Consider the following 16,906-nt stretch of genomic DNA (forward strand, 5'->3'; position numbering starts at 1 on the left):
GCAAACACGGTTGGTTTGATCGTTTTATTACTTTAAACACTAAAATAAAAGGCACACTTTATTATTACGTACAGTAGTTTGGTGATCTGTTATATTAATTATTCTTACGGCTACTTTACTCAATCAACAAACAATACCATATAACCTTAGAATACACATTCCTTTTTGATATTTTCGTTTACCATCTCAGACAAAATGGAACACAACTATTCACTCAACAAAATGTGAATGTTTAGGACCGTAAACCTCGTGTTTATCATGCTGTCCTGATTTCCAGTCATTCCCACATTAATTTAATAAGAAGGACAAATACATTACTACTTCGTCAGAAAACCCTAAGATTTACTTCAATACACTTCTCTGGTCTGACCTAAATAAAGCTTTTTTGATCCACCCTCTATACTGAGACACAAACACCTCCTTCCCTCGCCCAGTTAAAATGCTATGGAGTGGATCTATTTGGCATCAGAGGGACTGCTCGTTGTCTCCACTAAGCTCTGTGTCATCTTTGAGGTAGTGTGTATTATTAAGTGCTTACACTCTTTCAGGTTTTCCTATGGGTTTGACTCAGATAGAGAAAGCTACATCACTGCAGTAAGAAAGTAATAACAGTGATTTGTTATATTCCTCAGCATGCTGAAGATGGAGCCGGATGAAGGTTTCCCCGCCGCACTTAAAGAGCCGTTGTTACACCGACGTAACATGACAGATGGCTTTGTATTTAAAAAGTCAGTCAGTCATTGTTAATGTTATCAGTTACACTTGTGTCTGAGTTAAGTGTGAGAAATGTTTAGGAAGTAGACGGCAGTCTTTGGTCATTAGGACTAGGTTCTGTCTGTGGTGTCACACAGCTTTGCAGCTGCTTTGCAACAGACGATGATTGGATGCGACACAGCAGGGGGACAGTCATGTGAGAGCAAATGGCTTCAAATGGCAGCAGCCGTATCCACCAGAAATAAAAATAATTCTACATTTGTACTACACAGTAGAAGGAATGTGCACTAAAAGATAACCAGACTATTTTTTCACAATGCTGTTTGTCACGGACCTTATTGGTGAAACGTTTGTGTCGCACCTTGGCATGTTTACAGCTGCAAATTACAGTATTTTAGAGAAGTATAGTTTGATGTTTTGCTTAACAAAAACACTTCTGTCTCAGCATAAAAGTGCCAGATTGTGAAGAAGCTGCAGGGAACGGATGAAATTGCAATAAAAGTTCCATTTGTGAGTTTCTGAAAAGGCTGGTAAATGAAAAACTCAAGTGTGCAGATACATCCTGAAAGGAGACTCAGATTTTGGACACTTTGTGGATGCATGTTTAAACATGCATAAAACATGAAGGACATTTTCAGCTGACAGCGCTGTAAAAAACATTCTCAAACAGAGCTGCTTCTCTGGTGTCTGCTGGAAAAAATTTGTATAACATCATTATCTCCCTATGTTGAAAACATGACTTAATTCCACCCTAATTATGCACCCAGGCCCCATGCTGCGAAACATGCAGACACACATGCACTCAAGGAGGAAGGCAAACATCTGCTACATGAGAGCTATGATTAATAGGTTAATTAGAAATGGGCTCATCACATTCACTTTGCACATAAAAACTGCACCCACACATGACAGCGCTTAGTCTTAGCATGTACGTGACTGGCTGTGTGTGTGGCCGGATCTGCACCAATCAACAGGGGCCTCATTCTATTTGCCCAGCAGTGATCAGAGCCATTTCCCTATCTGATCGTTGAGCAGCAAAGTGGCTGGCTCAGACTCGATTGTTTATCTCTGTCCCAAAAGAGCTGAGATGGCGAGTGCTGCTCTTTTCTGCAAAAGTGGCATCCAATTCCTCTATGTCAGAGTAATTGACTTCTAGTGGATCTGCCGCTCTCTGGAGCGCCTCTGTCAGGCAAATGTGATGCTAACCCAATGCTGTGCAAGGCTAAGAGGTTAGCTTAAATTTAGTTGGGCACTGGGGAGTCCGATGTTGAATTTCAATGACCTGTCAGACAGTTTGACAAAGGCTATGCTAGCTGCTGCTGCTTTACATTATTTACATTCTGAAAGAAAACAGCTCTAGAGTGCCTCTGAATATTTAGTGTCTGTTGCTGACATTTTGATGAGCGAAGCCTCTTGAGTGTTGAAGATTTGGAATACTGGACGGCTATTTCAAGAGCCAGGCTCGTGATGGATAGCTATTTTGTCCCTTATCAAATCTTTTAGGTTTACTAACACACTTGAATAAAGACATGAGGGCTTGGAGGAAATTTGGCATCAGACAGAATTAAGATTCTTTTGTTTTCTCTCACGAATCACCCCCATTTGGAGTGAATGAGCAATGGATTCTTATTAAATCGTGTCCATTATATCAGTGGAATATGCTTCTGTGATTCAGAGCATAGGCACATTTCTATTGTGAACATAATCGGTGAGTCAATACAAGCATGAATCATTCTGATTCCACTTTGAGCTCAACTGCAAGCTAAAACCTTGGAAAAATACTGAAAACCGCACCCGTTAATACTTAACTATATACCTCTAAATTTATTTTTATTTGGAATGCAGAAATAATTTTAATGTAAGATATTTATCAGAAGTTGGATATGTTTTATCACTGCTTAATAAATTACATCTCCTTGAGCGATGCATTTCCATCTTGCTTAATACATTAGTTGGCTCATTTAAGGGTTTGACTGGAATTCTTTTGAAAAAGTTATGTCGCACACTTCGTTTTATGGATCCAAATCCAGAGATATGTAGATGGAAACTGACAATTCAATATGGAACTGAATTAAATGTAGTTCCCTGACCATCTTTTCTTATCAGTAGGATATATGGGATGACGTACCTGACGCGTGGTTGGGACAAAGGAGGATGTGGCTGGTGAAGTCGATGAGGCCGAGCCTGCCGATGCCATTCGAGACTTCTTCGCCCATATCTGCTTCAGCTGTTCTGAACAGCAAACGGCATCCTCATGACCCCTGCTGACCTGCAACCGAGAGAGGCACAGGGGTTAGCATTGCACTGCGGGAGGCTGAGAGGGGTCAAGAGCAGCGGTGACACCGAGGCCGCGCGGGCTGACAGGACTCAGGCTCGTCAGCAACTCTCAAAGGTCTGTGTGAGAGCAAAAAGTTTGTTGAGTGTGTATTTCGGGGCACATGCGTGCTATTGCGCCATAAATAATGGATGAGGATGGTGATGGGAGTGCAGCACAGGCAATAGGAAAAGGCACCCCTGCCATCCTCTTAAAAGTAGGAATTCAGAGTACAGTGGGGAGGGAAGGGGGGGGGAATCACATTTCTCAGCCTAAAATCTGCTGCTGTTCACCTGCACAGTGCTGCCACAAAAATCATTTATATAACTATTTGGCAATAGCTGCTGATTTTCTAATTAGAAGTTAGAAGAGGGTAAATTCTATTATCATTGCTTATTGGCCTGTCTTTGCCGAGCAAGTATGACGGGAGACACCAAATATTTGGGGAAACATAACAGAATGTAACCAGATACAGATAAAAGAAAATGCACATTTAGGTTTTATCAATGTTTATTTTGAAATATTGCACACTATAGACACATATTAAAATAGCATCTGGCGATTATAGTTGACAGAATTCACATATAATTTCTACCAATCATATATTTTCTCTAGCGTGGCCTTTCCACTGGGTAATCAAATGTGCCATGTCGAACGTCAAAGATATGACAAGGTGGTTAAAGAGGAGGTGATGCCAGTTTAGTCAGTGCATTCCTTCACAAAGGCTACTGCTTCTTCCTCCTGCAACAGCAGGGCGAGGTGCCATGACAACTCTGGCACCCCGCAGTGCCAAAACCAGGACAACGCCCAAGATGATCATAGAGTGATCCCTGCGCCAGTCCAAAAAGGTCAATTGGAATCTGACTAGATAATCTTCCTTCTCTATAAGACCTCAGTGCCTGCGGTAAGATGAGGATGGTGATGATAATGATGGACAGATGCAATGCGAGGCGAAGCACTTGCTATTTAGTCGGTTTGGTTTTACCATGAGCGGGTGCTCTTGCTTGAAGAATGGCCTTGAAGCGACCCAATAACACTACTCATCTGCTAGCAATGTGACCTCCTATATGGGTAAACCACAATACATCAAGATTCAGTTCTAATTGGAACAACTGACATTATAGCAACTGCAACATATCCACAGCTACCTGCAGCTTTTTCGCCTCCCTCTGACTCATAGAAAAACCTCACAAATGTGTCCAATTTACAATCGTGGCAGCTTGTGTGTAATGTGAAGTATTCAAGAATTCATTAATGTTGCTGGTGATTCAAGTTAACACAAGTTAAGTCTCGTAATTGATGCACTCGGCTATTTTTTGAAATAAGACTTTGTTTCCAGATCTAGATGGCATCGGATGATGCGTCTCCAGATTTTTAGGAGCTTGATGCTACTACCAGGCTTTAATATATCAGTCAGTGTGTGTCCGCCATAGGCAGTCTGCTCAAAAAGCAAGAATGTGGAGGCATTCCGCCCTCCTATGCCTCCATCAGTGCTCTGCCGTTGCTTCCAAGGAGTGGTTCATTGGCATTACAGCCACCGCAGAGTGCAGCATCCTCAAAGTTGCTCCCTCTGTTATCGCACATATTCGCAACATCATGCCTCATGTCAAACTGCCAACCTTACCTGCTTATTAACAACATGATGCACACATCTGAAACCACATATCTGCATACGTAGATATGCCTCTAAACATTTTCATGGCATCCAAATGGAATAAATAAATGGGGATCATATAACGAGCTGTCAGCTGAGCCAAGTTAGTCATACAGCAAGCTCTTAATGGACGGCTCTCATGGCAACGATGATGGATATTTTTATTCACACTGCTATGAAACAAATGCACACAACACACACACACACACACACACACACACACACTTTATTGGAAAAGCCTGACCTTTCCCGCCCACACCTGCACTCTTTTTCTGCTCTGCTCGGCTCTGCATGGTTTAGGGCTCTTGTCTGGAGCTATAACCAGCTCAACCGGAGGCGAAGGACCCTTAATCCTGCTCCCTCTTCTTGCTATACTATCTACACTTCTGCCTCTTGCTGGGGAACAAGGGGATGAGTCAAGCACAGGGTGGAACAGAACAAGTCATCACCTTTTCCGAGCTTCCGCGCAATCTCACACATGCATGTGCTCGAACACGCACACAAAAGAAAAAAACCCCTGAAATTTCAAGTAATGGAAGCATTCGTTGGGAGAAAAGAAATACAGCAGTGCTTTATTATTATTGGTGACAAGCCTTCGCAAGTGTCTCATAAAAGGGACAAGCAAGGGAGCGCTGCCAAACAGCTGGGATATTGTCTGTAGAGATGTAGAATAATCAGTTCAGTAGCTCTGGAAAACAAAAGCAGACACACACCAATAATCATATCTGAAATATATGGCTTTCTGTCATCTGCTCATTGATTTTCCTTTTCCAAGCGTACAATAACAATTAGATCTTTTTCTTAATTCTGCTTAATTTTACTCACAGGAACCGTGGAAAGGACAACCAAACATTTGCAGTGCAATTAAATGTATCAGAATCCATGAAAATGTTGAGGCTGAATTGGCCTCAGGAGTAGCGCAGGATATGCGCTCTGTTTAACATAATCAGACATCAAATAAACTGTTAATTAGGCTACTAATACTAGTTAGCACTCAAGGTGCAAGAGTAAAATTGATTTCTGTGTTTTGCAAAACTGAGTAACTAATCCCCCATTTTCTAGCCATTCCTGGTAATTGCAATGTGAAGAAAGCGCTGACAGGGGAGCTATATAATTGGACCAGAAAGCTTAAGAAATGATATCACTTTCATGCTTGCCTCAATTTCAGGGTACCTGAGGTGCTGTCAATTTAAGGACCTGCTTGTAATAGCTCAGACTGAATTAGCAGGAAAAAAACCAAAAAAAACAAATAGTCACAACTAAGCCTTTAATTGCGCCGCCCGCTCTGCCTCCGGGTCACATAAGGTGGTGTGCTGATCGGGCGCGACACAGCATAGGCGCAGTCAGCCAGCATTAATAAATTAAATCCACAGAAGAGCTTGTAGGTAATCCATTACCCTTCCCATGGGAAGCCTTTAAGGAAATTTCAATCTTGGCAAATAAAGAAGAAGCAATAAATGCAGCAAACCAACGCACATATCCAACAGTTTTCATCTGTGGCACATTATGAGTTGTGAATAACTGGAAAAAAATAAAAATAAAACTCTGCCAAAGTCATTAAAAGTCCATTTGCATAGAATACCTGCAAAGCAAGCAAGGGGAGACACAGAGGCAGAGGATGAGTTTGGCTAAAGAACAAAGGAGAGCCAAGCCTCTTACTGGCGGATCTTGGTTAATTATCCCAATAATGAAAAGCAGAAGCAGGAATTGGCAAACTAGTGAGCAGATTTGGAATGCTCTGGCTCGGCTCAACAAACGACGCAGTGTCAGCAGCACGCTGAAATCTGGTGTCGCACTCATTTTAACAGTTAAATTTAGAACAGTGCACAGAAAACCTGCTACACAAAGATAAAAAAAATTTCTTGCATGGTCTTTAACAGGGGGGTAGAAAAAGAAAGGCGTTTGGAAACTAGACAAGAGAAAATGTGAAAAAGTAAAACAAGAAAGAAGAGGAAATAGGAGAAAACCTGTGAGATTTGTGCCTCAAGAGGTTTCTAACTGCAGGACCTACCTGCCCGGCAGCTCTGCCCTCCATCCCTTCTGCTACTTGACCACTTAGTTTCCATGGTACAGGAGGCACAATTTGCTGGAGAGGAGGCTGGAGTTGCCTCCCAGCTCGCTCCTCAGCAGCCGCCAGCTGCCTCCTGCTTGCTCGCGCGCTTGACTGAGTGAGAATGCGAGAGGAGAAGGGAGCGTAAAGGGACAGAGCCAGGGAAGAGTGGGTGTCACAAAAGAGAGAGAGAGCAAGAGAGAGAGAGAGAGAGCAGGAGGAAGGGGGAGAGGAAGAGGACCTGCCACAACCCATCAAGCCAGCCAGCCTTGGAGACAGCGCCAAATCAACAGCTGGCCCCCGTGTGATGTCAGAACCTCAACAGCCAGTCACGAGAGCTGAGGCCGGCCGGCGTTATACCGAGCATCGACTGAACCAAAGTCACAGCCTAAATGGGGCTCTTCATTAGCTACTCTGCTCTAGGATGGAGGCGGGGGGCAGCAGGAAGAGGAAAGGGCAGTCAGGGACATGGGATAGATGGAAGGAGAGGAAGATGAGAGAGCTGTGGAGTGGAAGCACAAGTGGCATGAAAAAAGCAAGCGCGGGAGAGAAGGAGAGGCAGCAAACAGAGAGGGGACGAGCTCGACATGTCTGCGGCCAGCTAGGTGCTCAAAGACCAGGTGGAGAGTCGATGGGGAGGCGATGGCCGCTGAGAGGGCAAGCTGTTCACTGGGCTACCATCCCATCAAAGCTGGCATGCTGCACCTCACACAAGACATGAGGCTGCAGCCATGAGCAGCACAGCCACTACCAGAAATGCCGCACATTAATAAAGCAAAACAAACTTTTCTCTGAGGCAAATGGGAGATAAAAGACCAGGCAGCCGCCGCTGCATGGGCCAATCATCACCCCAACCTCTGCTGTTTCACATAACTCTGTTGCTTTATCATTCAAAGAGAACAACAACGAATCGGGCTCAGGGTTGTTGTCACTTTCATGTTTATTAAAAGATTAAGCCTGTTCTTCTTACTTCTTTTCAGATATGCAAATATGTCTGATGTTAAAAGATTTGGTCTTGAGTTATAAGATTTTTGTCTTTCATATTCAAAATAAAGAGTTCGATCAATCAATATAAAAAGCCAACGCAGACGTAAGCGATAATTGAGCCATTAAAATCTTTCCTCGCCTGTGTGACAGGCTGTCAAAGACCCTGGATGTCACAAACAGGAACTGCGTACAAGTCTAGACGACCATAATGATATGATTTTTTTCCTCCTCCTTTCAAGACTGTTAACAGCAAACACAGTGGGCAGAAAAGTTCCTGCTGTCACTAAGCAACCAGACTGCGACAACCGATCCGATCCAATACCGCCTCATAATTGCACCATTCGTGATGCGGGGTCTCTGAAGAATTGATTATTGTGCTTCCTTAATCCCACGAAAAAGGTCACCAATTGAGCAAACAATTTACGGATAGGCAGATGAATTATTTAATGACCCAGACCAAATATTACAAGAATGAGAAATTTTCCCCCTGGAAGGTGCTGAATTATTTAGTCAGTGGGCCACATCTTTGAGAGCGACTGCACAGCAGCCCCGACAACCTTAATATCTGATAATGTCATCGGCTCCAAATGCGACCTAACCTGCCTAATGAGCGGTCAGCAGCGGCAGCTTCAGATGCCTGAGCTGCCGCAGGTGAGGCAGTTTTAGCGGAGGGACCCCCCTCCACAAGAAAATGGTGTTTATTTTGAGCTGCAGAGGTGGAGACAGTCACAAGAGAATGTTTGAGCAATGCTTTTTTAACAGCACAACCAGGAGCCAACAGGTAACACATGTCATCGATCTCCAGCTACTCACAGATATATTAGCTGCCTTTTGACTGCATATGGTACTTTAGGCCTGGTAAAGATGTGCACATTATTACGACAAAACAGAAACAAACGTTGATCTGCCAGGTTCTTACATACCATACCTGATCTGAATAATAACCTCTTAAAGAATTTGAAGTCCAAGAGTTGATCATTAGCGGAATTGCCTCATCAGTGTTTAAACAAACTAAATGAGATGCCTGATTCTATCATCCGTTTGTTAGTTGGATTCATAAATTGAATCCAACTTGAATTTTACAGCCCAGTTTCATAATTACCATGCTGTCTCGAAACCATAACTCAACAGGAAAAAAAGAGTGATAAGAGCAGAAAACAAAATGTGCAATGCTTAGGAGTAAACAGGAGGGTTCCAAAATGTCGTTTTGCATCAGTCATTAATTTAACATTCACAATATTTGCAAGCTGCAGCTGCAGACGGACATTATTTAGCAGACTCGGCGGCGTTTATCATGTTTATCTCTCACAAATGCAACCGTTTTCCCTTCCTAATAAATAAATGCAACCATTTTGCCTTCCTAATAAATGAATCCCGAGGCTCGGGTTGTTTGTGCGGTGTATTACTCATTTATTTATTTGTCACTAACGTTCTTTTAACACCCCTCTTTAACAAGTAAAGCGAATGCAATCCTGTTCTCATCAAAAAAGGGCTGAAAATAAGGTTCAGTTTTGAGGAAAAAGTCAGTCAGATCACGATGGTCATTCCTCCTGGATTATATATCACCTCAGAACATGTCAAATTGAGCCATATTATCTTGTCAATATCAGGGAACCCAAAATCTCCAGACGGCGACCATAAATTCTGATACATGCAACTAAAGTTCGGCTGGAAGGGTACTGAACCAATCATGGGCACAATTTAAACGATCGGTTTAATGCAGCGGCTTTCTGACAGTGTTGCTGAAAACTGCTCGCTGTCGTAAATTGGGAGGAAAGAACCAATCGAACCAGGCCCGAAAGTTATTGAATTAAGATCCATCTCAGGGCGACTGCTGATCGGCTCCGGGCGTGCATGGCGACAGTGAGTACCGTTGCTAATATTTAGCACACTGCTTGTTTGCCATGCGTGCACTCCGGACAAAGCTGTAGACAACACGCGTTGGCTCCGGATCGTGTCGGGGCTAGGCTAACCATAATTACCTGGCACCGTGGCTTATTGCTAACGCTGAAATCGGCCAAACACCGGCGCCCCGCGCTGTCACGCACTAGCAGGGGAGACATTCGCTGCTAACTAGCCCGTGATACACTCTCACAACTACCGGGCTAGCGTTGCACTCGCAGAGCGGTAGCTGGTGAACATCTTTAACGTGGTCTTACCGCTGGGTTTACAACCGGTGAACAATCGCGGTCCCTACCGACGGCGGAGTCACTAGGGTCAGTTGCAGCCCGCCGGAGAAGCGGCGGAGACCAGCCGACTGGGAAGTGCGTCAGCTCCTTACGTTCGCGTATGGCGCTGGAAATGTGTCACGTCTTGCCGTTGCTGGATGCTTTTTTGGTTATGACAGCACGCTGCTGTCGAGTTGGTCGTTTTTACCCCCATTCCGTCCAACGTTTTCAGAAGTTGTTCGCAATAGGTTGCTATTCAAGGCAAACTGCGGGCAGACATGAGCAGAAAGTTGTTCTCTTTACCTTGAGAAAAATGCGCCGCAGATGCCGGGATTGAAGACCGAGTGAACCTTAAAAGTGCTGCGAAACTTTAGGGCGGTTGTGTTCGCTCTGCTGCCCGGAACGCTGCTCGAACGCTGATCTTCCACTATCTCTTTTGGTAGGGGATCCATCCACATACGTAAACATGCTCGAGTCGTCTATTCTCGACTTCTATTTCGGATTTAAACAATAAATGCGCACATGGTACCGCACATTGTCTGAATCCCATCAAATACGTCACCACAAAAGACTCAGCTATACTGCAGGAGTCTGTCCTGCTCTGAGTTTCGAATTATACTGCTCATCTGACGGCGCATGCAACTGTTTAAGATAGGTCACATTTAATTTCTATTTATGTAGCATAAAGTTACTAGAAATAAAAGCATTTAAATCCATATCCGGGTGTGCTTTTATTTTGTAGTACGATTTCCGGTGACAGTTTTACCAGCCCCTCGTGTGCCATATTCATTTCCTTATCTGCGAAGCTACAAATGAAAATCTTTAAATTACAGCTGTAATGCTTGAAGGGTTTCCGTATTTTCACACACATCTCTCTCTCTCTCTCTTGTGTCTCATCTGTGTGTGTGTGTGTGTGTGTATTTTCTATTTATTTTTTTCCATTCAGAGTAAAATATAAGCTGAATGGAAATGGATGTAGATGGTCATCATCAGTCTTTTGACCCAAGATGGTCACAGCAACTGTCAGGCCTTCCACACAAGCTTCTACAGCGCCTTATGCCTTTCCAAAGGGAGGGAGTGGAGTTTGCTCTGTCAAAGAATGGAAGGTAAGTACCAATAGCCTCTCAGTTACATCACAGCTTTTTCTTTGTTCTCTGTGTTCAAAAACCAGCTATTCCATCAAACACAAAGGGCAGCGTTTTTGTTGCACATCGGCATCAAAGGCAGCACAGAAAACCATATTAAAAATGCAGAAGAAGAGATTAGTGAATATTGTCTGGTCCCTTTCTTGGTAACTGTAGCAACCCTCTAGTCACATATTCACTGTGTAAATATTGATTTATTCAAGAGTTCTCTTTAGATGCTGTAAACTTAGATGTGTTGTCAACGCTCTTGATGCTTTGCCCGAGCTTCATACATTGTTCAACACCAGTAGCTAGAACAACAAAGGGTAGAAGCTCTAAAGATGGATATTTTCCTCGATTTTTCTAACAATTTGTGATGCCATTAAGATTTTAATGTTGTCTCTCCTCTTGCCAGAATTTCTGGATTTGTATCTGTGTGTAAATAATGTAATATTGTGTCCGAGGAGCTCTTAGGTGTGCAGTGCAATCCCTCAGGTTCTTATCTACAAGAAATTCTAATGATTAATAGTCAGGATATGCTGTAAGTACATTGTAAATTCTATAGGTCACACTGTCTGGATTCCTTAAAAACAATTAGTAGTTCACTGACAGCCTTTGACATTGCCCCCGAGTTTGCAGTTGTTAAGCCATGTTGAGCATTAACTGCAGGAACGAGCTGGGCCATTTCCTTTTACGCGAACAGTCGATGTACACTTGGTTCTTTGGAAGGTCAGCAGAGGGGAGCCAATCTCAGCAGCTCTGCTGTTGATGCAGAGCATCCACATTGATTCAGAAACATTGGGAGGAGTTGCTTTGTTGAATGGGTGGGTTATAAATCAATTGGCTCTTGCTGCACTGTGTGGACAATTACCTCAATCAGTTGGTATCACTGTGACACTAAGAGCAGCACGGTGCAGTGTTTCTCTTTGGAAACACATAGAAGTTGTTTTTAAACTGGAATATCAAACTAAATAGGATAAATACAATGGCAGCTGGACGCTGACTCTCCGAGCTCATGTTGCAGCATAAGTATAGTAATGGATTCATCAATGTTATGTTTTTTTTAAAATTTAAAATGGGACATACCTGTTTGTAGTAGCAGTTGTATTACCACATAATCATCCTGTTGACATGTTTCAAAATTATGAAAAATCCAAGAGGATGGTCATGGGGATAAAAAAAAAAAAAGCTTTGCTTTGTAATGGACTGGCCCCTCAAGAAATCTGACTCTTGGATAGCCTTGTCTAGCATTGCTGCTTTCTCTAAGTTCTTCTGATTTTGTTCAATTTTTTCTCCCTTTTCTATTTATTTTTAAGGCACACAGGTATTCTGTATTTGTTTATCCAGTATCTTTCAATATACTCTTTATTTCAGTTCTATTGAGAGGCTCATTGCAGAACAAAATGGATGATAGTAAAAATGAATTGGAAATGTCTCCACTGAAACAAGACAAGGATGGACGACAGGAAAAAAACTCAAAATAAATATCTTTGCTTCATTATAAACTGCTCTTGAAATAGACACAGCATCATAGGTTTGATGTGGAATATCTCGCAGTGTGGGAGGATGTGTGGGAGGATTTTTCCTTTAAATCTCTTCGTCATTGTGTCTTTTCATATCCAGATCATCAAGGGTAGCGAACCATCAAATGTTGCAATTCAAATACATATAGAGCCTGTTGAATTGGTGTGTGTAGGAGGAAGGGTGAATTTCTCTTTTTTGTAGGTAGACAATGTGGTGAAGTTGTGTTACGGGACGGCAATAAAAACCCATGAGATGTAGTTGATTGTATTGTCTGTGAAGTTCCATATGCTGTGTTAAACAACACTAAAACTCAGATTTTGCCAGGGACCATTACATGTATACAGAGAGCTGGGGGATCTTATACAAATACTGGCCAAAACCCTCAATTTGCAATAAATTTATAGCCATTAAACCCCCCGTTTTTTTTCCATTATGGGGTTACAGTGTTTTGAAACTGGCCATGTGATGTAATGTATGCCTGCACTCCTCGATTTGTCCAAAGTATTACTGCGAGTGACTGTCCGTGCTTATATTGAATAAGACTTGCTCTGATGATGCCAAAAGAGATCAATAAGCAGACTATGTTGCCTCTTGCTGGGATGATTTAACTACTGAGTCAGTGTTCTGTGTACACACATTTTTGATACATTTATTACACATTAGAAATGGGTTTTACAATATGTATTAAGTAAAGATACTGCACAATATAAAATCATTGATCTACATTGATCATTTGAGCATGATTCAATTAAACAGTGACTGAAAAGTAAGCAGCTTTATTATTACAAGTAATATTTAATTCATATAATAAAGAGAAAACATTGTAAATAAATCCTATTTTAAATAATATGCATGGTACTAAATGAATAGTTTACTGATTATTCTAATCAGTATCCAAGACTCACTCCTCCATTGAAAAGCTGTATCAACACCAAATAAAATGTATCTTTCAATTTGAACCCTGGATTTTTCAGACATATTGCAAGCAACCCCATAATTTATAAAGCTTTCGGGGGGGAATCAAGAAGTGCAAAGGAAGCAGGATTTATCACTGCCCTATTTGAAAATTCAAAGGAGCTGGCATAAAATGTATGATACCTAAGAAGAACAAACTTTTTCCATTCTCTCCTTTTTTCAAATGTGTGTTGTTTTAAACTTCAGGCTGACTGAATGGTGACTGATTCTAGTCTGTTTTTAGAACCACACTGACCTTTATCAGTGAACAAAGTCTCTACAGTGCCACTTTAATTAAGCTTGAAAATCAATTCAGTAACTTATTGGAATGAAAGCTGTCAGTGCAGCTGTAAGGCTTATTTTTGCTGTCTCTGTCACTCAAACTCCCGACATGTGCTAATATTTTGGAAAGAAATCGCAATGATTGTTTATTAAGATACCAAATTCCCATTTTCCCCCAAGCTTTTGAAACTGCTTCAGACAGCTGCTCATCAGTGTTGCATGATGATTGTTTGTCTTCTTTGCCTTTGAGTAAAACACGCAGATAGTGGTAGATTGGATAGTAGTAGAGTAACACACATTCAGGAAAGCCTGTACTAGTTAAAGCGGTGTATTCCTGTGAAATTCTGGTTACCATTATGTAGCAGCATTATTTGTATTTGACATATGTATGCCATATTTAAATAATGGTGCTAAAACACAACATCCATTGAAAGGCCACTAATTTGATAGTACAATCATAAATTTACTATATAAATATTCTGCTGAGTCAAGCACACAAGCTATTAAATGAATAAATGAGTCTCTTTACAGTAAAAATTACTGAATGGTTTTTCTTTTCCATAGTCTGAAATATGTGAAAGCAATAATGAGACACACTAAAAGCTACTCAAATGCATAACTGTCCGGTAGTATACTCTCCGCTAGCCCCCTTTGAGGCAGTGTTTTGTGCAGCGCAGACCCTGACCAGTTTCTCAGTGGACCACCATGTGCTGTAGGTCCAGTTCTCGGTGGAGAATCTTAAATGTGGCTGGATGATTGAGGTTAGACACAGGGTCACGTGGCACATCGTTGCACAGAGGTCGAACCCATCAAATCATCGTCCCTTTGCTTGGAGAGGCATGGGAGCCCATTTCCTGACACTTTGCGGCTTGTGGGTTTCAGAGATAACATTGGAAAGTGCAGGGCAACAGGGGCCGCGTCGTTGTCAGGCAACGGCTCTGCAGCATCCTTACAGTCTCAAACCGTCAAGACGACACTCAGGTTATTTAAAGGAGGATGATTAATGTGTGGAGAAATGGCAAGCACCTGCCCCATCCGCTGTGCCTCCCCAGTGAGCGAGTGTGGAGGCATGTGGGTGGGTGTATGCATATGCACATGCTCTATAGAGTATGTGTACATGCACACTTACATCCTATATTTTTGCTTTCTTGCATTTCTTTTGTGTGTTTATTTGCACACGCATACGTGTGTGTGCACGCGCTCATGCTGTGCGCTGACTGGGCCGGTGTGCTAGTAATTAGAAAAACCACCAGTGCACATTAATCATGTTCCTCAGCTGAAAGAGAGAAATGGGGCGGAGAAGAGTGGAGGGAGGAAGTGGAGGAGGAGAAAGAATAATGAGAGACTGGGTCTGAGGTATTCAGAGCTGCTCCGCTACACAGTTTGTTCTGACATGATGTTGGAAGCATTTATGAATAAGCAAGGTCATGACAATAGGCTCAAACCCAGTGGGCGAAGTGAAACAGCGGTTCATCCATCTGCTCCTTCTGTGGGCATATTATCATCTGCACAATGTGTCATCCTCACATTGTTCCTTTTATATACGTGTGATGTAGTTAAACGCAACAAAGTTACATATGCATAGGGACAAGATGGAATTAGCTGGCTTTTAAATGCTTAGTTAAACATTTAAAAGTCCGGCAGACAGGCAATCAAGTAGTCTGTTCAAGTTAAAGGTTCGGTTCAGTGAAAGCTATGAGGTGGAGAAGAATTATCAGGATTTACAGAGATGGATCTAAACAGTTTTTTCATGAGGACTTTATCCCTTTTGGGGTCACAGTGAGGGTGCCAGAGCCTATCCCAGTTTCATATGGGCAAAGGCTGTGTACACCCCGGAGAGACTTGCCAGCATCATTGCAGGGCCCTGTGTGAGAGTTTTGGGGTTCGGTACCTTGCTCAGGGGTGCCTCAACAGTTCCAAGTTTTGTTTGCAACAAAGAACCCTCCTCTTCTCAGCCCAGTCCCCTACAGGCTGGGCTACCAGTGCCCCCCCAAAAATTTATAATTGTGTCTTTTTTTTTCCAGGCATCAAAAGTATACTATGACTGCACTTCTAAATCTAGATGAATTTGTAATTTGATTTATTTTCCCAAATGTTCTAAAGGTAAGCTTGCTCAGCTGATGGTCATATTCTGGATATAAACATGAACCATTGATTAACCGATCAATTTTTGCTCCTCGGCAGCAAAAAGAAGCCAAGGGCATACACAAGAGAACGCTGCTCTCCAGCAACGATATCATTCCAGGCTGGAGTAATGCTGCAAAAATACTTCCCCGGTGTTGTCAAAGCAATTTCTCTGCATTTCATGTCATTTTCTTTAGAGCAGCTGTTGAAGAGCATCTGATTTGAAGCCGTTTTGAGCTTTGTGAGCCGACAATGCGTTCTCAAATGTCGAGCTTTGATCAGTTGCAAGATCAATTAGGGACAAATACATCTGAGTTTAAACACCCCTAACTTTAAATCAGTTCTGATCAGGAACATTTAAGCACGTATTTATTCATCAAGATCTGCTCAACTGTGTGTCTTATTTTATGAGGGATTTGCTGCCACTCTTTTTTAATGTTCTGCGAAGAATGTTTAATTTATTCTGATAAAAAGCAACATCCAGCAGATAATGGGTTTACTTCATTTAATAAAGCAATAAACCATCACACTTAAATAAATATGTAAATAATGTTAAATGTCAAAAATTTTAGAGTACAACCTGTTTTTGCCATTTATGTGAGCAACATAAATGGAGACCATAAGCAATGTGTCCTTCAAAGTGTAATATTGTTGTTGTGCTTGAGGTTTTAAACTGTAGACTCTTAACAAGCAAATGCTATTTTGTTTTACTCATAATCAATAAACACAAATATTGAGAGCATTCCCTCAGCTGCCTCTGGCAGAGAAATAGTAAACACAACAGTTCAATAATACAACACTTTCCAAAGTATAAAAAAGTCAGCACTGAGCTAAATCAGATGTGATGTACTTGTAACATGTCCAAGAGCAGCTGACTTCAAGGTGGCCGGAGAGGTTTGAAAAATCAGGTTGTGACATGTCAGTTGCTGGATGAGCCAAAATATTTGGACAAGCACCCTTGATGAAAACGGTGGTGCCCTTGAGCACTCCTCTCTCACTGCAGGTGTTTTC

The 16,906-nt window shown here is 42.1% G+C and overlaps 2 protein-coding genes across 19 annotated transcripts in view; one reads left to right on the forward strand and one right to left on the reverse strand.

Annotated features, from left to right (window-relative positions):
• LOC130522666 (R3H domain-containing protein 1-like) overlaps positions 1-10,389 on the reverse strand; it is a 34,064-nt gene extending 23,675 nt beyond the window's left edge. For 11 of the 13 annotated variants that reach the window (XR_008949670.1, XR_008949671.1, XM_057027266.1 and 8 more), the window contains exons 1-2: positions 6,694-6,846; positions 2,843-2,983 (exon numbers count right to left, since the gene is read on the reverse strand). The gene's annotated coding sequence lies outside the window, so the exon portion shown is untranslated. Of the gene's footprint in view, positions 1-2,842; positions 2,984-6,693; positions 6,847-9,878; positions 10,093-10,190 lie in introns of those variants that run through there. The other 2 variants (XM_057027256.1, XM_057027255.1) reach the window with 2 other exon arrangements.
• zranb3 (zinc finger, RAN-binding domain containing 3) overlaps positions 9,325-16,906 on the forward strand; it is a 67,917-nt gene continuing 60,335 nt past the window's right edge. For 4 of the 6 annotated variants that reach the window (XM_057027248.1, XM_057027250.1, XM_057027252.1 and 1 more), the window contains exons 1-2: positions 10,080-10,326; positions 10,834-10,993. In XM_057027248.1, the coding sequence (XP_056883228.1) occupies positions 10,851-10,993 (143 nt within the window). In that variant the 5' untranslated portion in view covers positions 10,080-10,326; positions 10,834-10,850. Of the gene's footprint in view, positions 9,583-9,664; positions 9,984-10,079; positions 10,327-10,833; positions 10,994-16,906 lie in introns of those variants that run through there. The other 2 variants (XM_057027249.1, XM_057027251.1) reach the window with 2 other exon arrangements.

Source organism: Takifugu flavidus, chromosome 3 (genome assembly GCF_003711565.1).
Source record: "Takifugu flavidus isolate HTHZ2018 chromosome 3, ASM371156v2, whole genome shotgun sequence".
In the NCBI taxonomy this organism is placed as follows: Eukaryota; Metazoa; Chordata; class Actinopteri; order Tetraodontiformes; family Tetraodontidae; genus Takifugu; species Takifugu flavidus.